Below are 25,410 nucleotides of genomic sequence, written 5' to 3' on the forward strand. Positions count from 1 at the left end.
TGATATTGCTTGGCTGATTCATAACAAAAGCAATGGAGTTAAAACTTTCTCAGTGGTCCTGGAAACTTCAACTTGCCTCTGAGCAACACGACATTGTTGGTAGACACAGAAGTTTGATTTTGAACGTGTACTCTTTGAGTTTTCATCAGGACCAGCTGTGATTACTTGAACAAGCAAAGGCTCACCAATTAGACTGTGGACAAAAAATCCAAAACAAGTTGGCATATGCTTGAGAACATATTTTTGTTGATTTCTTTCAGGTTGTTAAGGGAGAAGTAAGAGACACTAACAATAAATTCAACCATATGGAATATAAAAGCCAGTAAATGTTTCTGCTTTTAAGAATAATGGACATAATAATGCCGTGTTAAAAGAAATGACAAGTAAGCCTACCGTACACTTGTGAAAGAAGGAAAACAAAACAATTTTAGACAGAATGCTCCTGACAAGGAAAGGTTTTTCTCAGTAGGGTACAGAATGGTTGCCTAGGAAACGGGTGCTAATTGCTGCTGCTGATGGAAGCTAGTCAACAAGGAAAGCACTGTGTAGTTGGAAGCACTGTGCTAGACAAATACCCTTGATAAATTCATAAAAACAGGGAAAGAAGAAAAGTTCCTTGCTTAATTTGGAGAGCAAATGGTTCCTCTGAAACTATTTCCTGCAATCAACTGGTGAAGAAGGAAACTAAAAGAGCAGATTGTTGGTTTTTGTTTGTTTGTTTCCTTGGCACCTCAGCATTAATTAAAGAGGCCAGCACTGGCATATCCTTCCTTAGTCAGACTCTGATCTCAAAGGGTCACCCTTGCCAATGTTGCAGCTGTAGGTCTTTGCATACCAGCCTTTTCTTCCAAAGATTTCTTCTAAAGACTTACTGATTAAAACAAAGATCAATTTAGTTTATGGAGGAGAAATGCATTTGAGGTCAATTAAGTCTTGAGACGTTATTAATAACATTAATAACATCTCTGCATTAAGTCCAATGAGACATCATTAATAACATTAATGGGAAGATGAAATATCAATAAAACTAAGAGACCTTAAATAAATTCACACTTAGAGTAACTGTGGGATAAACAAAATTTAAACGTTTGTGTAGAAATGCAGTAGTGTGTGTGTGTGTGTGTGTGTGTGTGTGTGTGCCAGCACTCATACACATAAAAGTCTCTCCATGTTTTTAAAGTTCCACTTGTACTTGAGTACCTCAAAGACTTTGACCACCTAGAGTGAGGCTAGGATTTGGGTGAATCAATGTTCCTATAGTTTCAAATTTTTTTTAAATGTTTATTTATTTTTGAGAGTGTGCGCGCGAGAGAGAGACAGTGTGAGTGGGGAAGGCACAGAGAGAGGGAGACACAGAATCTGAAGCAGGCTCCAGGCTCTGAGCTGTCAGCACAGAGCCCGACACGGGGCTCAAAGTCACAAACCGTGAGATCATGACCTGAGCCAAAGTCAGACGCTCAACTGACTGAGCCACCCAGGTACCCCTATGTTCCTATAGTTTCAAAACCTAGGAATGCTTCAGACAGAGGATATGATGGAAAAATGGAAAAGTATTCCAGGTTCCAAAAAAAGTCATTGGAGTAAACTTTCGAAATGTAAGTTGTCTATATACCGGGAATAGTTTTTACTAGTTACTTCTATAAACTTAGTTATTTCTTCTAGGAGAAAGTGTTTGTTATGATAAAATGGCAGAAATCACCTTTTGTTCACTGCTTCTATCTCATCCCCATCATAGTATAACTTGCATGCTTTGTATGTAAGGCCTTTGGAGGCCTTGTGACCTAGAAGCATATGGAATTTAGGAACTGTGTGATGGGAAAACCACTTTGTTCACAACACATTGTAGGGTACAATCAGCACATAGAGAGACCAACATGATTTTTATGCATTTATAGTTTGCTTAAGCCTCCAGTCCCACCATGTTTCCAAGAATGAATGTGCAAATAGCAGCATATACATCAACCTTATGTGCTTTCTTCTTATCAAGTCTCTCATTAACTATAAATGTTTTAAGTAAGTGATTCTCCATCTTCTATAACTGCCTGTTTTATTTTTGCCATTATAGCTATATAAAATATCATCCACAAATATTCTCTTTACACAAGCCCCAAAACCACTTGGCAGATTTCAAGTCACTAATAAGTGTATATGGTAATTCTTTATAAATTTCAAATTATAAATGAATATACATATACCAGAGAACTGTAATTCAATAATCTGTGGGCAAAGGTACAATAGAATTAATTACATTATGAAATTCTGAAAAATAAAATGCCGTGAAAATAAAACAAAAAGAAAAATAAGAAGATAGAGTTTTGAGCTATCCCTCTATTATTCATTAATAATTTTTGTTAAATAAAAGCTCAGCCACAACACAAGATAAGTGTGGCACATTCTCTGGAAAAGTTCCAAACAAGTAAAATTGGTAATAAAGACTTTTTTCTTTTTTTAATTTTTTTTTTAAAGTTTATTTATTTTTGAGACAGAGAGAGACAGAGCATGAACAGGGGAGGGGCAGAGAGAGATGGAGACACAGAACCGGAAGTAGGCTCCAGGCTCTGAGCCATCAGCCCAGAGCCCACCGCGGGGCTCGAACTCACGGTCTGTGAGATCATGACCTGAGCTGAAGTCGGACGCTTAACCAACTGAGCCACCCAGGCGCCCCTAAAGACTTTTTTCTAGGACCTCTAAGTAGCAAAATCAAGAGACTTTGCAAGATCCTTTAAGTAAGAAAATAAGTGTCCAGTCCAAAGTTATATTTGTAATTTGGTCACATTATGATAGGAAAGAGGAAAGACTTCAATAGAATTTTTAATTTCTTCATGACAAAAATTATTCTAGAATAAAGATGACTACTTTTGTATTCTGGATTGATTAATGCATCCCATAGAAAATGTTATTAAATGAATTTCTCTCCATCCACAGATTCAAAAGTTTCATTATGTATAACAAACAAGAACAAGTAATAGTAACTTCAAAGTTTTCTTCAGAAATTTGCAAATAACATACACATTCTACTTTAGAAAATACCTCTTAGAGATCTGTTGAAATAAAATTTTACATTGATGATTTTGCTTCAGTGTCATTTACCATGTCAATCTCTATCTCTTCTCTGTGTATTGGTATCATTGTTACAAAGTATACTTCTAGAAATACTTGCAAATTGTGGGTGCCATCTATATCGTGCTTCAATCAGCCAAAGACATTGAAGCTTTATATCAGAATGTAAACAACATCTAGAAAGCATAAAGCTGTAACTGATTATGGTAACAGTTCTGGTTGTTCTATTGTAGAAGCCCAGCAGAAAGAGAAAAATAGATTGATTTTGATGGAGTGGCAGAATTGAAAAAAAAAAAAAAAAAGTAAGGACCAGATGTTATCTAGGTGGGTAGGCTGACATCAAGCAAGGGATTTGCATGGGGTTGAGGGGGGGATCCTGACCATATGAGGCAGCTTCAGATGCGTACAGACAATCTGAAGAAAACGAAGAAATGGAGATTCAGGAAGCAAAGCCAAAGGTGTTCAAGGTAAGTTTTATTTTCTTCATAATTTTGCTTAGGGCAGGTCCCAGGTAGGCAGATGCTACCGTAACTATAAGCTATACTATGTTTAAAAACAGAGAGTTTCATTTGGCATGAAAACCACAATCCCATGTAAGGGATAGATGGGGTTACTTCATGCTAAGGTAAATCAGATTTCATAAACCTTCATTTCATTTCATGGCAGTAAAATCCAATTTACTATGAAAAACATATGAAAAGGTATATTATTTTCTTCCTGAGGTATAAGAAAAATTTGCATATCAGGACTTGTAGCTTTTATTTTTTCAAAATGAAATTATAATTTTGTTATTTCATACACGGTAGATCACAAACCAGTTGCCCAATTCCTGGTTCTAAGAAAAAGCCTGAAAACATTTCTGGTTCATTTCTATTTCCCTTGAAAGTTTACCAAGACTTTCTTCCCAACTTTTAGAGATATCCTCTACCCCTCAATAATGTTTTATTTGGGCTTATTTTGGGGTTTTGTTTTCCTGAAGAAAAGTTTGGTATAAAAGGAAAAACTTTCATGAAATCAGGGAACTTTGTTATTTCTGCTCTTTTTTTGTTTTTTGGCTAATTCTGACATGCAACATGAAATGCAGAGGCATGAATAACGTGGTCTGATAGGAAAAAGGTGATCAAAAGCTATAGGAAGAGAAGTATGGTCTTAATGCAACCATATGAATTAAAGCATCATACTTAAAATTTTATAGGACAAAATAAAAGAACCACCTCAATATTTTAATCAAATAGATTTTCCAAAATATTTTCTAAAAAGCATATGTGGTAATTTTCACTTCTCTACAGACCAGGTGAAGAAAAACACTTTGTATTTATATAGTTTTTTCATATCCAATTGCATCACAGAGCATAAGGCAGAGGTGAAACTCAGCATTATTTGGGGCACAGGAGACTCAAGCATTTCCAATTAGAATTGAAGAAATGCTCATCATTTTAAAAATTTACTTTAAAAAGTTAAACATAATTTGGGAAGTTTATAATTTTTCACACTAAAAAAAAAAAAAAAAAAAAAAAACAAAAAACAAATTCAATCTCATCTGGTGAATCCAGTCCTAAGATATTAAATTATCAGTGAGGGTAGCTTCAATTTACTCCTCCTTAAACAATGAAATCCAACTAGAAAGGAAATCTGTGTCACCAAAACATCCAAGTTCTTGAGAGTATTTAAAAAAATTTATTTTAATGTTTATTTATTTTTGAGAGAGAGAAAGAGAGAGAGAAAGAGAGAGAGAGAGAGAGAGAGAGAGAGAGAGAGAAAACGTGAGTGGGGGAGAGGCAGAGAAACAGGGAAACACAGATTCTGAAGCGGGCTCCAGGCTCCGAGCTGTCAGTACAGAGCCCTATGTGGGGCTTGAACCCATGAACCATGAGATCATAACCTGAGTTGAAGTCAGATGCTTAACCGACTGAGCCACCCAGGCACCCCATCTTGAGCAGTATTTTTAATGCTTCATTCAGATCATGTGTTAAGTTCAGTGTGGTCCACAGGGCATTTCAAGCACTATAATTTTCATGGGCTGAATGGCAGATATTTCATGAGGACAGGGATCACAGGGATCATTATTACCCCAAATACATGAACTTCCCCTCCTAAAATGTGACTTTTTAGGAGAGTAGAATCTGTATTTGCTTCAAACTCAGTCTTTGTTTTCTGATTGAAATCAAGACTTTTAAGAATTGGGTGAGAACTGATCTGGAGGAATATCTTCCATGCTTTGTCACCTAGGTCAAGCTTTTTTTTTTTTTTTTTTTTTGGGGGGGAAAAAAAGCAGTTTTCCCTAGGTTAGCATTTTTGTTCTGGTAAAACTTTGAGTAAAGCAGATTTATTCCAATCTTTCCAATGCTTTAGGCACAAATCTCTAGTTTCTAAGCTCATGAGGAAAAACAATAAACAATTTTTTTAAGAAAGAGAAAATGTACATAGGCTTTAAGATAAAGGATAGCAACATGCAAAATGCAACAAGGAGAAAAAGTATCTAAAAATTTCATTTTTAAAACTGCTTATAAAAGCAATAGTAAATGATGATGATGATTTTCTCTTATGGAGAAGAAAAACAGTCTTATAAATACTAAAATACTTAATGATTAGAATCAGAAAACACAAATGGGAGCATCTTTCATTTTAATATACCAAAAAGGAAAAAACAATGGGTCACAAAAAACTCTTATCATTTTTTAAAATAATGAAACTAGAGAAGCATATCCAATTGAAATCAAAACATTTTTCCTAAAGTTAACAAATAAATATCCCTGTTATTCAGTAGAGAAATGCTGTTTATTACCGAAGAACTTATCTTTGCAAATCATTTTCCAGACTCAAAGATGAAGTAGAGAGAAAAAGGACATTGGTGATACTTTTATTCAGGCTGACCTTCAAAAATAAGATTCATCTCTTCAAGACGAAACTGGTATATTCCTTTAAAGAAGGATAATTAAACCTATGACTTAGAATATTCATTTGCTTTAAGATTCAGATTGTCCATTTGTCAGAAATGAAACTAATATGAGCTCCTGACCTAGAACAGTGAGGCGATCCTTACACGTTACACCAGAGGATCAACAGGGATAAGAACTGTAAAGCTGTTTGCAGGATATTTCAGTGCCTTTCAAGTGGAGCCAACTGTTATATCGGGCTCAATTTTGCAGGAATGAGCATGAGAATTTATTCACTGTCCATGTGTTTCTTAGCTGCTATAGATGTCTCTTAGGTCATTTACCCTGAGTTTCCATACTCTTTCCAGTTCATTAATTTTTATCATCAAGAAAATATTTCTAATCAGGTGTCATACTGCTACCTTAATTAAGTCAAAGGTATATTTTCTTTACTCCAAACTTACACTCTTATTTTTAGACCATGCCATCTTCCGCTATATCCTTTCTGGACTTTCTTTTCACTACAGTGTTTCTGAGTTCCTACTTAATTCCTTTCTGTTCCAGCCAACAGTTCGATAGTCCTCACTTTGATTCTAGCTTCCTCTCTCAGTTTCTCCTTTTGCTTCTTTATATCCAGCATTTCTCTCAATACAATCATTCTCTCAAGTGCGTTGCTCATACTGTGAAATAATTTTTGGAGCCCTGTTTTGCTTATGAGATTCCTGATCTCAAAACCTAGCATGGATATGAACTCTTTCTCTTCTTTATATCAATTCAAAAATATTTATTAGTACTTACTATAGGAAACAATCATTGCATCACGTACCGAAAGGGACATGAAATGATGAATGAAGCACAGCTTCTGCCTCGAAACACTAACAACCTAGGGCTGCAGATTAAAACAGGTAAGAAGCCCAGTAACATGATCCATATGATGAGTGCTATTAGCAAGATACGAACATGTTACATGCAGGTGTTCAGAAGAAGAGATTCCTTGGAAAGAATAAAATCAACATCAGTTCTGGATCTTTGACCGTGGACTCTGAGAACCTCTCCTGTGGGATATGCAACTTTTCAAAACATTTTGCCATCACTGGTTTCAATGCAGAACATGAATAAAACCACCGATTAGTTGGGCAAATGTAACTTGTTTTGCAAAAGAGAAGGTTGTTAGTTCACTCAGGGGAGTTGACCCTTCATGCTGGAGTCACTTATGGAAGAATCAGAGATGCTCATATCCCAACGCTGTCTCGATCTGTCTTTCCAAATAAAAAATTTGGACAGAAAATCTTGAATCTAACTTTCAGGCTGCTGAAGCTGAATCATACTATTAAAGATGATTTTTCTCTGAATCTTGATTCCTCTGTTATTAGTCATTTTGCCTAACGTCTTAAGGTTTGAACTCTTGAAATAAGTTGTAGAAACAGACATTTTGTTCTCATTTCTGTGTTCTAATAACCACCTAGCATTTGCATATTTATTAAAAGTTGCAATGAGAGCCTAAGACATATGTCATCAGTTTGGCTGGGTTTTGAATTGTATTTTCTATGAGTGTTGCCGAATGGTGACTCATTCTGTGAGATGAGCCGCACTGTGAGCAGGCAGCAAGCGGCTCAGTGTCCTTTTCCCCTCAGGACTCACGATGCCAAGTCAGATCATGCTTTCACTATCAGATCTGCAAGGCAGCACCAGTTGTTCTGTTCATCTGCTCCTGAAATGAATTTCCAGACTCCCCTGACAGTCAAGGCACGTGCTTTATGTAATGTGCTAAGGAGCAGTGAAGGGTGAGGGAATGAGAGGAAAAGGCTTGGTACCCTGAAGCAGAAAGAGTCGCAAGGGGAGGAAGGACAGGAGGAGCGATGACCGATGACCGTGAGATACTCCCTGGTCTACTAACCGCTTAGCAACAATAACATCAAAACCAGAGCCAGCCCTTGAGGTGCTATTTGGTATACAGGGACAGATATTTTTCTCAGACACATACAAGCAATATAGTTAATTTATATATAAGTTACACTTAAAAAATACATTGTTGATCAATGATTAATATATTCTCAAGGTATCAGAGGAATTTATTTGTTGCAAATTACTATTAAAGTTGTTCTCTTATCTTTTTTTTGTGAGGAGAGAATTCTTTTTTCTTTTTAATGTTTATTTATTTTTGAGAGAGAGAGAACACAAGTGGGGGAGGAGCAGAGAGAGAGGGAGATATAGAATCTGAAGCAGGCTCCAGGCTCTGAGCTGTAGCACAGAGCCTGACACGGGGCTCGAACCCACAAACTGTGAGATCATGACCTGAGCCGAAGTTGGGTGCTTAGGCACCCCTTGTGAGGACAGAATTCTTAGTAATAGAACAAGAGACAGTCAGTTGAGCGTCTGACTCGTGATTTCAGCTTAGGTCATTATCTTATGGTCCATGAGTTCAAACCCTGCATCAGGCTTTGCACTAACAGCACGCAGCCTGCTTGGGATTCTCTATCTCTCCCTCTCTCTGCCCCTCCCCCATCAAAGTAAATAAATAAACTTAAAAAAAAAAAAGAAATGGAACAAGAGACAGATAAAGGCTATGCATAAGGCTAATCAAAACAAAGGCTTACATTGTCCAAAAATAAATCCAGGAAGACTTGCTTCCATGACTGATTATTTTCATCTGCTCACTGCAAATGAAAAGGATTTTATGGGGCATGTAGAATTCTTCCCTAAGTGGAGATTTTAAAAACCTCAAAAATACCTTAAAAAAATATGATGATAAAACGTGATAGCAAATTAGAGAGGAGGAAATGTGATAATGTCTTGGAAAATACAGGATCAGGGGAGAGGGTCAAGTAAGAAAATACAGTGATAATTAAATTATATTTACATTAAAAAAAAAGCCAGACAGAATAATTTTACAAGTAGGTCTTAATTTTTCTTAGCTCAAATCTGTTGCAGTCATTAAGATTCAAATTCAACAAAATAATTTTTCAGTGTCAGTGCCCAAAGAGAATGATAAACAATATTTTTTTTTAGTGATTGGGATTGTGGTTCTGACATTTAGTATAAAACAAGATGTAAAGAAATGGGACTAATTTTCACCAAGTGCATGGGAGGCATTTTGTGGAAGAATATACATGGGAGTAAATGTGTATACAAATTAATATTAGTTTTCAAATATCTTATTATATTGTGTTAGAGCCTTGCTCCTCACAACTGGAAATGTTTGTAGGCAATTAAAATTCCAAGGAACAAAATCATATTTTAATTTGTTACATCACTGGGTTCAATTAAAATAAGTCTAGAGAAATCATGGTTTCCTTATATTTTGATTCAGAATTATTGACTTAAGACAATCTCATTCTACTTTAAGACTTCCGCTGAAGAGCAAAGAGAGATGTGAAGTCAATTTTTACAGGAAGAACCACCCCTAACTGCGCATTTAAGTAAACAACGTTATCTGGTACCTGTCTTTTCCTCCACTTTGTGCAAACATTTTAAGCTCTAGCTATCAATATCTATATACAAGCTCATATCTACATACAAGCTCATATCTTACCAAGAGTAGGAGATACAGTTCATTGTTACAACGTCCATGTAAGCAAGCTCTCCATCAGGTTCAGACCCTTCTATTTACCAACAAGACAAGCCACATTTTATGATTGAAGTTAATGCCCAAATCTGCCTCAAATGGTATAGAGACCACATAAGGACAAAGCAAACATGACAAATACAAACCTTGTGGAATTGCCTTTCTTTTTTTTTTCAATCAATCCTGTCTTTCTTACTCTTTCCAGCCCCAGATGCCTAACCATTCAAAGGAAACCACGGACGAGATCCCCATTTTGTGTACTCATCTATCGGCGCCTCCAGGCCCAGACGCTTCGCAGTGAGGCCCTGGTGCTTTTCTGCAGATCCAGCCTTGAATGCTAAATAACTGTGCTCTGCACACTCCTCTCTCTGCGCAGCTCAGGGAAATGGCAGCTAGAGCAATGAGTGGTTGCCGTGGCAACAAGGAAAATCTGCAACCTCTTGTATTGTTAGGCCAGCGTGTTTACTTGTCTTGTGGGGTGGTGCAGATGGCTTTAGTCGTCTCACGAGAGACATGGTTCGGTACTTTTTTTGGCCCTGCGTACGTTAATAAAATATCATATACAATATGCCATATTTTCAATGGGATGGTGACTCCTGCCAGTAAATCTCAAATCTAGGAATGGAGGCAGAAAAAATGAGAGAGGTAAGAAAAAGGCAGGTTCACATTTTCTACGATGAAAAAGGGAAAGAGAAGCTTAAAGTATAATCAACCTTTAGCATGTGAATGATGACAAACTTTTCCTCCTTTTTGTATTTTTAAGCCTCAGCTTCTAATTCCAGCAACAATAAACTTGCGTATCTCAGTATGTTGATCACCTGGCTGTCTAAGCTCTGGGGAGGTTAAAGTGCAGGTCAAGGCTTTCAAAGGCACCGCTCCACTGGTGAGCTCTGAAAAAGCAATAGTGTGTCACCTGGAACAGCTTTTACAGATCTCACAGCCGCAGCAGGAAGTAGACCTGAATAGGATCCCCAGGATGTTGGGAAAACAAAGCAGCTCTGGAGAACTGGAATGGGGGTAACTGGAGAAACATCCTTTCATCTTTAAATTTACTCCAAGAGATGGCTGATACCGACTTTTGATGATCACAAAGGCCTTTACCCCCTGACTGGTCTTTCTTACTTGTGTTGAAAGCATTGCACCTTAGGATAGTCAAAATCATGAAAGCATGATTTTTTTTTTTTTTTTACGTTTATTTATTTGTTTTGGGAGAGAGAGAATCCCAAGCGGGCTCTGCACTGCCAGAGCAAAGCCCCATGCAGGGCTCGAACTCACAAACGATGAGTTCATGACCTGAGCTAAAATCAAGAGTCGGATGCTTAACAGACTGAACTACCCAGGTGCTCCACAAAAGCATGATTTTAAATACTTCAATGTTGTGGCATCTATAAACTTCTGAGAATTGCCCCCTTTCTTGCTCCATTCATGCTAAAATCAAGACTAAAGTTAGGATTTTCTGTCATGCTGAAAGGTACAGGGATGTGGCTGTTCTGTAATAGAAGAAGGCTATAATTGGTAACAGCTGCAGCTGGCCGTGCTGTTCCGAATCTGGCAGAGTGGGGTGTGGGAAGCGCACAGGTCTATGCAGTTGGAGACCTGCAGTCTGGCTGTGGTCATGGGATCTCAGATGGGTGACTACACCAGTAAAGAGGAGGACTGAAAGGTGGTCTTCACCTGTCTCTTGCAGTGATCTTGATATGAATGCTAATATGATAAGAAAGATAAGAAACTTAAAGATACGGCTCTTAGGAGCGCCTGAGTGGCTCAGTCAGTTAAGCATCTGACTTTTGGTTTCAGCTCAGGTCATGATCTCATGGTTCGTGGGTTGGGCTCTGTATTGATGGTGTGGAGCCTGCTTGAGGTTCTCTCTCTCTCCCTCTCTCTCTCTGCCCCTCCCCTGCTCATACTCGCTTGCTTGCTCTCTCTCTCTCTCTCTCAATAAATAAATAAACTTAACAAAAAAATTTTTTTTCTAAATAAAAAAAAGATGCGGCTACTAATTTCCAGTCAGGATTGGAACTCTGGGGGTACCAAATGCAGTCCTCTTGCTTTCTTCAATAAAGATGAGGCAGAAAAGAGAGGAAAGGTTTATTACAAGCCTTTTATGATTCATGCTTTGGAAGACGATTTAAAATGACTGTTTTAAAACAAACAAAAAGCAGAAAGAGACTCCTAAATAAAGAGAATTAACCAAGAGGGAATGGGGTGAGGGGGCGGGGCAAGATGAGCATGGAGAGGAAGGTACAGGCTTCCAGTTATGGAATGAGTAGGTCATGGGGCTAAAAGGTACAGCATAGGGAATACAGTCAGTGGTACTGTAATAGTGTTGTATGGTGACAGATGGCAGCTATATTTGTGGGGAGCGTATCATAATGTGTAGAGAAGTTGAATCACTATGTTGTATACTTGAAACTAAAGTAACTTTATGTGTCAACTATATTTCAATAAAAAAATAAATTAAAAAAAATGATGGATTTAGTTTCATTATAATAGCAGCTTTCCTAAATGACTAGATTCTCAATGGTTTCTCCTTTTGCGGGGTGGGCGGGGGGGGGGACTTTTATGTCATGGCTTCTAAAAAGGTTACTTTAGTGAATAAATACAGGAATAATTCTTAAAGTAATTAAAAGTTATGCTACAATAAGCGAGTAAATCTATCTACTTTTCTATGGATTAGCTTTCAATTGTAAGAAAAGAGCCAACATCTAGAAGAATAATCTGTAAAAAAATATATATAATTTAAAATATTATTGCCTTCTAGAATTCCTTTCTCCCCCTTTCCCAGCCTCAGCACATAAGATCAAAGATAAGCTGACTATGGGTTTGCACATCTAAAAATTAAGAATTATTATGGCTCAGAAATGAAGGTGAACCTTGAAAAGCATAGGTAAGAGAGAATGAGGTAAGATCTCTGGTTCAAGTAAGCCCACCTGATGACAAAAGGAAGGAAGAAAGTGATGCAGTGATGGTGTTTCATTTATTATGGGATCTTGTTTTTAGAGAAGAATAAAAATAAACAACCTTGAGGAAAAAATTGTTTCTAAAAATTAAGAGAGGACTATAGCAAAGAAGGAAAGAAGAAAGATCTCTGGATTCAACCAGTAGTGGCTTGGACACCACAATATGTAGCTGAAGACCTGATGTTCCTAGGAAATGTGTTATGTTAAAAGTGCCCGGAGAAGTATCTTTTGTAAGGGAAAAATGCAATATACTGATAGATTACATGTGAATGATAAAAGAGGAGGCCAGTATATAGCTCCTCTGGTCCTCTTCAATCACCTTGAAATACAATGCCAGCTCACATTAGTGATGCCTATTATCAATGGTTAGCATTTCTAAAGACTATCTTTGAGATTTAAGGACATTTCTTTTTATTGGGAATGATCTTTGTTTGTGAAACAGTTATATATAAACCATCAATAATAAAATGCATTATTTTATTAAGCAAAAGTTTGGACAAAAATCTAACTGCACATTGAATTATCACTAGAACATCTTCTGTAGATATGAGACAATATCTCACATTTTTCCTTTCCCACAGCTTTCTACATATGGATATTTTATGGACTTAAAAATGGCCTGTTATTTCTGGAGGGAGTTTAACTTAAGAAACATCATAGTTTGGATTGCACACTTCACTCTGGTGACCCACAACCGGCTGCTTACAACTTTTTTCACTATGAACATACATATAGAACTTTCAGAATCAGTTTCTCAAAGGCAGTACAAGATTTGTGTGATATATGTTGAATTGAATTCAAAATTAACTCTGGATGGTCCTGAACCCAAAAATTAAAAGAAACATCTGTTAATCTCTTTTTAATTTATATTATTTTCTCAAAGAAGCTGGCAAGGACATACTGACCTGGCAAAGAGATTTTTCTGACGCTCTTAAATATTTAATTAAGACCACTGAAAAAATGAAATAGTAAGTGATATTGGTTCTTCCTTGACCAAACACGCTACAGGGATTTTTTTCCTTAGTATATTTCAAGCCTCTATCATCATCAGTAAGATTCAGCTGGTGAGAGCCCAAGAGACAAAGCAAGACTTTCAAGAGTTTTCATTCACCATTAATTTAAGTAGGACTTTCTTTCTTCTTTTGCATTCATTCACTCACTCATTCAACATACATTTAGTGAGTCCCTGAAGTGTAATGTCAGGTGTTGCAAGATATGACGATGAGAAAAATGTTGGTCTATCACATGATCTCTTGCTTTCCCCACAACAATTTTGCTCCTCATGTCCTCATCTCTTCATGCTTCAGTTTCTTCAAAATGTTCCTAGTTAGTGCTCCTGACACTCAGGTCCTGCCCTGTTCAAGTTGTATTATACTCAACTTTAGAAAAATATTCCTTGATCAAGAGTGCCCTATCGTCCATATTTACACCACTACTACCACCACCAATAACACTAATGGTAATTAATAGATACTATTTCTTGATTCATTGACTTTGTACACTTTACTATCTCATTTAATCCTCATTGTGGCCACGAAAGGCAAAAATAACATTTTTACTTCTCTCGTATCCACAATTCCTTACTAATGGGGCGTATGTGTCTGTTGAGCACTGTGCAGCTGCTCAAATACTTAAATTAGATTGGACACTGCCACTCTCTTCCCCTGTTCCACATGACTTTCTGCAGGGTACTTGCTTCTTATTACAGCCGAAAACCTGACTTCACAAAGATAAATCTTGAAAAGGATTTTATATTTATTTATATTTATATTTATATTTTATACTGTAATCGAATGTTGAAACTGTGGACTATCTTGAGGTCATGTAGTGCTTAACAGATGTTGAGTGTCTCTGTGTTTCCTTTGAGCATTTAAAATATTCTGCCACACCCCTGAGTTTGCTGCGACTTATCAAGATGCTTCTGTACGCAATTTGGGAACTTTGGTCCCAAGTAATAATGATCTCTCTTCAACTTTGCCTTTCTATACTGCTCATTTGGCACACAATACATTGTGTTTTGCATTTGAATTGTGTGCACAGGCCTCATGTCTGCTACTGCATCCTCTGCTCTGTGAAGTTCAGAGACCACTCCTTGCAAGTGCCCTGGCACAGAAGCTAATATACCTTGCATATAGAAAATGCTCAACAGTAGTTTATCAAATGAGTGGATTAAAAAAATTATAGCATGTCCTTATGTAATTTCTCTTCAGTTATTTGAGAAGCCTTTAATATTACCCCCATTAATTTTAAGTATATTTTTTGAACAAAGCATACAGTTGATAAGTGCTGCTGACTGAGTGCAGAAAATCAGTCTTTGAATAAGCAAGGGATGACTCTGAAGGAGGCATTACCTTTCTTATTACTTATAGTTTACCTCCTCTTTTTGGAGTAGCATGTCAGCAAGTTATTGTGTACAAACACATTAAATTCTTATGACAGAAAAAACGGAAAGTAATGGTGAAGAATATAGTGAAAGCAAGTGTTTCTCTATGCTGTTAATGCTTTATAATGACTACGCCATCAAGGAAGCTATTATCAATGAGAGTAAAGAGGACTATTGGTAGAAATTGCACTTTGAAAGGAAGTACTTAGGAGTAAGCCAAATTAAGTTCTCCTTCAAGCATCTGTAATATTAGTTCTTAAAAAGCTCTCTGAGGAAGTATGAAATGGTTCCCATGTATGTGTTTCCTTCCCTTCCCTCCCCTCCCCTCCCTTCCCTATTCTCTCTCTCTTTTTATTTTAAGATTTTATTTTTTTTAAGTAATATCTATACTCAACTTGGGCCTTGAACTCACAATCCCAAGATCAAGAATCGCACGTTCCACCAACTGAGCCAGCCAGGCGCCCCAATCTCTCTGTCTCTTTTTTTTTACAGGCTGGGAGATAGGCTCTATATGGCTTTCTGACCTAAAATGTACATATGCTTCTAATCAGTCAATCAGATTTAGGTCCAATATCATTCAAAGCATTTGTGAAGTTTTCTTTCAATGAGTTAAAAAAGCTGAGAGTTAACTAGCAAAAGCACACACACACTGAGCCATCTGTCCATTAAAGTTAAAGTGGTAAAACTAAATAGGGAGATGAGATTAAGAATACAACTAATTTGGGGGAATGTTAGGCTCCTCCTCAAGATTTTTCTTTTTTCTTGGTGTCTATTTTCTCTCACCGACTGGAATTTTAGACCTTGTGCTGGTGAAAGAAGGTCATCATGGTAAATTAATTCAGTTTCAGACTAAACAGACTTCAAAGCACAAAGCCAGCACTGGTGACAGAGGAGCCCTTGGTTACCTGCTGTTTCTCTGTCAGCTGAGGTCAGCTCTCCATTGATGCCATTCTCTTTGGTATCTGAATAGGTGCTCTGTGACCCATGTTCTCCAAAGGCGCCCTCTTCATCCTCCCTGTATGGGAATCCATTGGCACTTCTGACAAGTCCTTCCCCTGCCCCGCCTTGGTCCTTAATCTCAGGTGGATGTGGATGTGCAGATGCTTCTGTTAGTTGAGCTGAGGTCCAGTGAGGCGCCTTTGCTTCATCTTTCCGATCATCTGCCATTCTTCTACACCTTGTGACCTCTTCTGGGATTGGAATAAAAACAATAGCGGCCATCACTGTGGGGAACTACGATCTAATATTACTAAGATAGGGCACACTTATAGCAAACTCAATAGTTAGCTATGGTCAAAAAAACATGCTCAATAATCGACTGTTAATATCAAGAAAACAGCTGTTGTTAATACCTTCGTTTTTACAGATCTCTTCTGGCATATCAATTCTTTTAATACAGGATCACCATTAATTTACATATATATTTTTTACACTAGTATTTGGCATTTAAGGAGATATCTAACTTTCATTGATACATGATATTGACTATACAGTAGAGTCAAGGAATCCTTCAGGATAGGGAAAATTTGTAGTATGAGAAAATTGGGTAGAAATATGTGAGAAAACAAATGGCTGAGGGGGAAATGATGAATTGGGGGAAACTACTCCAAGTACTCTTTTAAAAGCAATTCTCAGGATGCCTGGGTGCCTCAGTTGGTTAAGCGTCCAACTTCGGCTCAGGTCATGATCTCACAGTTTGTGAGTTGGAGCCCCAAGTCGGCCTCTGCACTGACAGCTCAGAGCCTGGCGCCTGTTTCAGATTTTGTGTCACCCTCTCTCTCTGCCCCTCCCCCCACTCATGTTCTGTCTCTCTCTCTCTCTCGAAAATAAACATTTTAAAAAATAAAAAAAAAATATTTAAAAACACAATTCTCCCTGAACCCTAGAAAAGACAATGGCTAACACATTAGTCTTTTTTTAAAAAAAAATTAATGTTTATTTATTTTTGAGAGAGAGAGAGACAGAGAGAGAAAGAGAGAGAGCGAGCACAAGTTGGGGAGGGACAGAGAGACAGGGAGACACAGAATGTGAGGCCGGCTCCAGGCTCTGAGCTATCAGCATAGAGCCTGATGCAGGGCTTGAACCCATGACAGTGAGATCATGACCTGAGCTGAAGTCGGATGCTTAACCGACTGAGCCACGCAGGTGCCCCCACATTAGCTTTTTCCATTTCAAAGGTGTTCAATTCAAACCAGAGATGGATATGTTTTCTTGGATACTGTATATTAAAAGAGAGTTTTGACTTAGTTTCTCAGCAAATTTTCCTAAACCCTATGTATTAAGAGTATATATAGATATATTAAGATTTTGTCTTAGTATATCTTACAGAGAAAAGATAAAAAAATACAGTATTAGACCTACATCCTACCTTATAATGTTATTTCACAACTAAGTCAAATCAGATGTGGAAAAGTTAAATTACTGACATGTATCAGTAACTGTGAATTATAGTAAAGTTTGAAAAAGTCATGGAGTAGGTGTTTTGTACACATTAAGTCAGTGACAGACATTGCATGGCCTTCACTTACACACTGATGTCACTAGGTTTAGACATGTAGTTGATAAGAGATGATTCATTACTCACTTCTAGAAAGCTGTTGCCAGCAATGTAGTCTTATTCATGGCCTACTGTTCCCAGACTGAGGATATAGACATAGGCCATGACTGTCTCTGATGGAAACTAAGAACACTTTCCCTTTTTCTTTTTCTTTCCTTTTTTTTTTTACTTTCCTGTTTTCAAAACAGTAACTCAAGTAAAAACATCCAAACAAGCAAACAAAATTGTATTAAAACAAATCTTCCTGTTACTAAGCTCTGTTTAGAGACATCACAAGTAAACTAAGTTGTAAAGAAAGTAAGCTTTCCCACCAAATTCCTGACAAGCATTTGTCTTTTTTTTCCCCCCAAATTTCAATGTGTTCTTCAGGTTCTCATTCTAGTTTTCTATTCATAGCTGAAGAGCTAGATGAGTTAACTCATTTAAACTAATTTGACTACAATACCAAACCTACCTCCAAACTGCTTCCCATAAGGGTTCTATTTATTGTCCTTAAGAACATATTTAAAAAATGATATGAATTTAGCTTTCAAAGCATTGATTGAAGGGCTTGTGAATAAACCAAGGAGCATCCCTATATCACCGACAATGTGTAAAGAACTTTATCCCCAGAAGTGTCTCTTCATCTGTAAAGCGAGGACAATGATGCCTAGTTTATGATTGTAAAGTTTGAACAGAAAAATATACAGGGCAGGGCGCCTTGGGTGGCTCAGTCGGTTGGGCGTCCAACTTTAGCTCAGGTCATGATCTCGCTGTCCGTGAGTTCAGGCCCCGCTTCAGGCTCTGTGCTGACAGCTCAGAGCCTAGAGCCTGTTTCAGATTCTGTGTCTCCCTCTCTCTCTGCCCCTCCTCTGCTCACGCTCTGTCTCTGAAAAATGAATAAACCTTGAAAAAAATTAAAAGAAAAAAAAAGAAAAATATACAGGGCTCAGCACAGTCCCAGTCATGTCCAATGATTAACAGTTACAATCTCTGTTATTGTTGTTAGAATTATACTACTAGCCATGATACTGCAAGTCCTTATATATAAAATATTTTAAGTAGTTTTCTGGAGTTATTGCCACAGGAACAAGAGTCTGAAAACTTGGTACAATAACAAGAGTTACTTGCAAATCTGTCTCCGGATATTATATGGGACTGAAAGAATGTTCCAAGGCAGACATGGGAAATGTCTGAGACATGGAAGCCTGATAGAAGGGATGCACCGTCAGAATTAAGCACTCCAGGTACATGTCTGAAATCTTCCCGACATCTTTTATAAAGATGATTCTGCACTGTTCTAGACTCCATTCTGTCATTGTCTTCCAGTCAAATATCAAAGGACCTCATTTAGGTATATACAGATTATATTTTTTTCTCAGTTGTTTCATCATCTTCTATGTCCAATGGGCTGAAGAAATTATGTGGATTCAAATTGTCACCTTTGAATTTGAGACCCTTGGCTCAGCATCCTTTCTTTACATGCCTTGATTTCTTTACTTTTCTTTACTAAAATAGTTTAATTTAAATTTCCATATTCCTACATTATCCAATCTAGTTTGCATGCTGAGTAAATACTCGTAAGTAGCAAGTTTCCCCCAAAACAAGTACATGCCTTGTTAATGCCACTTTAAAAAAATTAATAGGCTTTATAATTTTAGAACAGTTTTAGATTTATAGAAATATTAACCAGATTGTACAAGAAGTTCCCATGCACCCCTGTACACAATTTTCTATCACTAACATCTTACCTTAGTATGGTATATTTGTTATAATTAATTATAAAATATTAATATATTATTAACTAAAGTCCATAGTTCATTTAGATTATCTTAGTTTTAGCTAATGTCCTTTTGTTGTTGTTGTTCTAAAATTCCATCCAGGATACATTACATTTCATTGCCATGTCTCTTCAGGTTCCTCTTGGCTGTAAAAATTTCTCAGACTTTCCTTGCTTTTGATGACTTTGAAAAATACTGGTCAGGTATAGATAATTCCTCTATTGAAATTTGTCTGATTTTTTTCATGATTAGTCTTGGTTATGTGTTTTGGGGAAGAAGACAGTGGTAAAGTGCTCAAATAAGCTTGAGAAATGCTGAGCTACAGAGGCATGTATATAACTTGAGGTTTTTAAGAGTTTTTGATAAGCTACTGGACTTTTGAATCTTAGGGATGGGCAATGATGTCCAAAGCATTCCAACCAGTTCAGCATAGAAAACTTTTTTTGGTGCCATGTTTATTAACATGTCCAAAAGGATTTGGGAAATTCTCAGGTTTGCATTTTAGCCCTTGTTTAACACCAAGAGTCCTAGCCACAGAGAGTCCAAGTAAATAAAACAATATAAGAACCCAAACTCCTAGCTAAAACTGGCAGTTTTTTCCCTAAGGCTCTCTGAGGAAGATTTGTCAGTGACCAAAAATCTTCACCTTGAACCTAAAAAACCAATGCCTTATTGGGGACAGTATCAATTAATTATCTTAAAATTAATTATCTTAAAATGTTAAGATACTTTGTTTTAAAGAAACCAGGCATTTACAAAGTAAACAAACTCCTTAATGTTCAAAGCTTTAGAGCTTTGGATTCCTTTTTTTTTTTTTTTTCAGTTAATCAATAAAAGCTAATTTTGGAAAAAGAAAGAGCTGTCTGGTCATGCTGCTCCAATTAATATCAGAGGCATAAATACAGGGAATTAGTTACCTAAAATGCATTATTTGACTTCCTGATAAGACTATTCAGATAATACACTTTAAAACACTTGTAGACGAATCAGATGCCACTTTCTAATTTGTTGGGTATTTGAAATGTACATAGTCTAACCATCTATTAAGTGAAAATCATTTGAGGAGATTTCAAGCTACAATCATCACTGCTCTGACAAAACTACTTTGACAGAAAATATGATTTGGAAAGATTTTCTTCTGCCGTACTGAAAAGTTGCTGGAATCAAAGGACACACTATTTGGCCATACAAACTTATAATCACAACATGGTATTATGAAAATCCCACACATACATGGTAAATTTCACTTAAATTCCTAATCAGTGTTATAGGGTCGTAGATTATTTCCACTCCTCAAAATGGTTTTACAATATAGTTAAAAGTGACCACAGCTTCCTTTCATTTCTTCTTCCTGATATATAGTCTTCCTTTACCTGAATCTCTCTGAAAACCGTGAATGTAGTATTAAAAAAGATAAGAAAGCTGAGATAAACTCCAATCCCCTCCAAAATATAGAAGGAAACTTGTGAGGTACTAGAAATTGTAACATCCATTCCTACTGTGTAATGAGAAAGACTCTATTTTCCATATCGCAAAAGATCACAGATCCTAACTGCTCTGAACAACTGAGCAGCTGGGGATCTGCCACACAATCATCTTACTTGAGAATTAAACTGAAAAGCTACCTGAATTCTTCCCCTCATCCCTCTCTTCCAAAAGCCTAGCTTGATAATGTGGGCAAGGAAATTATCAAGTTAAAAAGAACTGTACTAAGTCCGAGACATTGACTTCCAATGTACAACAAATTTGCAATGGGAATCTTACCTGCTAGGGCTAAACACAAGTGCCAATATCAGTGAGGATACAGCTACTTGTAATATGGATTTTTATTTTTTTTAATTTTTATTATTATTTTTAAGTAGGCTCCATGCTCAGCACAGAGCCCAATGCAGGACTTGAACTCATGACCCTGAGATTAAGACCTAAGCTATGATCAAGAGTTGGATGCTCAACCGACTGAGCCACCTGGCACCCTGTAAAATGGATTTTTTAAAAAGAGATCTTACGGGTTCAAATTTCTCTTTATATCAGAATGAGATATTTCGCTTGACTTTATCATTACATTGCTATTATGCTGCATATTGCAGGCCCCAGTATTCATCTCAATTAAGATACACAGTTGGAAAGAAAGCTGAGAGAAGATCTTGTGCCACCAAAAATGTCAGTCATGGACTTGAGTGATAAGTTTCAATCTTTGCTACCATTTTTTTTATTTAACAATTTCCTGCTGATATTTGAGACTTCTCTAAGAACAGAGTTCTTTCTTCTTTCATCAAAATTCTAGGCTTTAAAATTCCAGTTCTTAAAATTCTAGCTTTTTGCTTCTGCCAAAGGAAACAATCAACAAAATGAAAAGATAAACGGCAGAATGGGAGTAGATACTTACAAATGACATATCAGATAAAGGGTTAGTATAGAACATCTATAAAGAACTTACCAAACTCCACCCCCAAAAAACAAATATTCCAGTGAAGAAATGGGCAGAAGACATAAATAGGCACTTCTCCGAAGAAGGCATCCAGATGGCTAACAGCCACATGAAAAGATGCTCAACGTCACTCACCATCAGGGAAATACAAATCAAAACCACAATGAGATACCACCTCACACCAGTCAGAGTAGCTAAAATTAACAGCTCAGGAAACAACAGATGTTGGTGAGGATGTGGAGAAAGGGCAACCCTCTTGCACTGTTGGGTGGGAATGCAAACTGGTACAGCCACTCTGGAAAACAGTATGGAGGTTCCTCAAAAAATTAAAAATAGAATTACCCTATCACCCAGCAATAGCACTACTAGGAATTTATCCAAAGGACACAGGAGTGCAGATTCGAAGGGACACATGCACCCCAATGTTTACAGCAGCACTATCGACAATAGCCAAAGAATGGAAAGAGCCTAAATGTCCATAAACTGATGAATGGGTTAAGATGTGGTGTATGTATATACAATGGAATACTACTAGGTAACAACAACAACAAAAATGAAATCTTGCCATTCGCAACAATGTGGATGGAACTGGAGGGTATTATGCTAAGCAAAATAAGTCTGTCAGAGAAAGATAGATATATGATTTCACTCACATGTGGAATTTAAGAAACATAATAGATGAACATAGGGGAAGAGAGGGAAAAATTAGATACAAACAGAGAGGGAGGCAAACCATAAGAGACTCTTAAATACAGAGAACAAACTGAGGGTTGATGGGGGTGGGGAAAATGGGTGATGGGCATTAAGGAGGGCACTTGTTGGGATGAGCACTGGGTGTTATATGTAAGTGATGAATCACCGGATTCTACTCCTGAAGCCGAGACTACACAGTATATTAACTTCAGAAAAAAAAAATTGTAGCTTTTCCCCCTCAACAATGCATGCTCTTATCCCAGCTGTTGAACCCTTGATCACTGCTACACTCTCAGTCATTTCTTTGATGACTAATTATTTAAAAAATGTAAGATTCATTACCATGTGGCAATCTGTCATTAACTTTTGATTCTAGGGATATGGGCCAAATGATATGACTTGGCATTGATCAGATTTCCAACCTCTTAAAGATTCAATGTATACCACCGTATATTAAAACCAGAATGAATACAGTTTTTCTACAGATTAAATTCCAAGTTGAAATGGCATATGGATTAATCCCTTATCTATTTGTTTATGTAAAATCATTCAATTTTGTTTTTAGATACAGTTGATGCATATATGTTTAATGCTGCTAAGTAAAATAAGTACTTTTTCACATATTGGGTAGAAGGTTTTAGTACCATGAATCAGGAGCCTTGTAAGTAGTCAAATCTAGATAATTGTAGTTAAGAAATCCCAAGAAAGAGAAGAGCTATACAAGTAAGATACACAAGGAACAACAACAACAACAACAAAATTAAATGTCTAACTTAACATAAAACATGTCTGTATGGCAAAATTCAATCGATAGCTTGGGACAGATAAATTCCAATTTTTAATTACTTAATAAATAAATAAATAAATATATCAATATTATAACTAGTTTAGGTTCCTGGAGATACATTTTGTAGCTTATGGATAGGTGTACCAGTCGGCACCACTATTATTTATCAGATTACTCGAATATTTATTATAATATCAATAATTATATTTCTCCTATATTAAGATTCTGCTATATTTAAATACATCTGCTTTTCAAATTGTCCAGGTCTAAGACTGTAATGCTCTATGTTTCAAAACTCCGGATTTTATCTGAGTATCTATCTAGATACTTACATGAATTCATGTAAATCTATATGCACTGCTTTTTGTGTGTGTGAAAAAAATTTGCACTGGCCTACAGGCAACCTGAAAGTCTGCTTCTAATTGTATAAAGCCATTCTTGAAAACATTGCCTTTTGTGATATGATTGTCCCTTGCACAAGAATATACACAATAAAGTAATTTATATTGGAATTTCAAATATATTTATTTTGCTGATTTTTGACATTTCCTAGACAATCAAGTAATATATCACTTTTGATATCTTTCTTTAATTACTAGGAACTTTAATGCTTCACTGCAGTATTTCCCAGCCTAAGACTGTGGTACTATGTTCTGTTTTTAATTGTAAAACTTGTCAAATCTTTTCTGAAATCAGGCAAACTATATATTATAAATAAATAATGACCATGCCTATTGCCTTCTAACAATTTACTTTAAGGTATCACTCTTTCGAGAAAATTATATAGGGGTGCCTTGGTGGCTCGGTCGGTTACGCGTCCGACTTTGGCTCTGGTCATGATCTCACAGGCCGTGAGTTCGAGCCCCGTGTCGGGCTCTGTGCTGATAGCTCAGAGCCTGGAGCCTGCTTCAGATTCTGTGTCTCCCTCTCTCTCTGCCCCTCCCCTGTTCATGCTCTGTCTCTCTCTGTCTCAAAAATAAATGTTAAAAAAAAAAATTAAAAAAAAAAAAGAAAATTATATAATATTATTTAGCACACAGTAGCTCTCATATTATCCCTCATGTATGTAAAATGAATAAAATACAAAAAGACTTAAATTTTTTCCACAGAGAACATTTATAAGGCCTTAATGTTCTAGATCTTTCAGAAAGGTTATAGGTTAACAAAGTCACGTGACAAATATGAGTTCTTGCAAAAACTAACATTACTTAGTTTTTTCATTTATTTTTGTTTTATTATTTTTTTTTAGAGAGAGAGAGCACACTCACACACACATGAGTGGGGGAGGGGCAGAGAGAGGGAGAGAGAGAATCCCAACCAGGCTTTATGCTAGCAGCACAGAGCCTGACTCAGGGTTCCAGCTCAAGAACCCTGAGATCATGACTTGACCTGAAATCAAGAGTCGGACGCTTAACTGATCGAGTCACTCAGACACCCCTAACATTACTTAGTTTTTTAAAAACAGTATTTCTCTTTTATCTATCTTCCATAGAGTACTCTTTTAATTACTATTCTAGAAAATGTTGGTACTAAGTGAATGATAACTTTAAAATGAGAAGTGACTTATATTGATGATGTCCAAAAAACACATTTTTGTTGGTTCTCCCTAAAGGTTTAATATATGCACATTAAAACTTAATGAATTTTAAGCCTAGTTTGAAAAGAGAAGCATTTTCATCTAGACCTCCATCTATCATTGGACTACCTGAATCCTGTACTAGCAAAAAAATAGTTTGATAAGCTCTGATAGTTCCTATACTTCCTGTTCTTTACAACAAGGAGCAAATAGATACATTTATTTAAGTGCACCAAACAAAAGTTTCTAGGAACATATGCCCTGAACACTTGAAGATACAAGAAAATAAGATACGGCTGTCACATTTTCTCCACTATTTCAAGGGAAGAAATAAAAACTCAGTAGAAACACCAAGAATAAAATGTCCCTTACAGCTCTATTGTCTTCCTGAAGTACCAAGTGAATTTCTTTTCTCAGAGCTAAAGATGCAAATCAGAGACACATTGCACTGAAAAGAAACCATTTTTTAATTTTCTGCCTACCTAGTTGGAGGTTTTCATATTTTTCTTTCAAAGTCTGAAAGGGGTCATGCAAAAGTAAGATGCACACAAAGAAAACATGATAGTAATATACAAACTGTCCAAAATGCCATTTAGTTTTCAGCTGGGTTTCAAATATTTGTTAAATGTTGAATGAATTATTCATCAATACCCAACCTCAAGATAAACACATAGAAAAAGGTTCTGTCAGCTATGGGATGTTGGCCAACACTAGCTCACTGGGTGAGAAGAGAATCTTTTGAACCTAATTTTTCAGGCACAGTAG

General features: G+C 36.6%; 1 protein-coding gene across 42 annotated transcripts in view; it reads right to left on the minus strand.

Annotated features, from left to right (window-relative positions):
• Positions 1-25,410, minus strand: part of MAP2 (microtubule associated protein 2) — a 281,261-nt gene that overhangs the window by 60,881 nt on the left and 194,970 nt on the right. For 41 of the 42 annotated variants that reach the window (XM_019446158.2, XM_019446150.2, XM_019446161.2 and 38 more), the window contains one exon: positions 15,750-16,034. In XM_019446158.2, the coding sequence (XP_019301703.2) occupies positions 15,750-16,011 (262 nt within the window). In that variant the 5' untranslated portion in view covers positions 16,012-16,034. The remainder of the gene's footprint in view (positions 1-15,749; positions 16,035-25,410) is intronic. The other variant, XM_019446151.2, reaches the window with a different exon arrangement.

This window comes from Panthera pardus, unplaced genomic scaffold, assembly GCF_024362965.1.
Source record: "Panthera pardus isolate Hobbes unplaced genomic scaffold, ASM2436296v1 HiC_scaffold_10, whole genome shotgun sequence".
Classification (NCBI taxonomy): domain Eukaryota; kingdom Metazoa; phylum Chordata; class Mammalia; order Carnivora; family Felidae; genus Panthera; species Panthera pardus.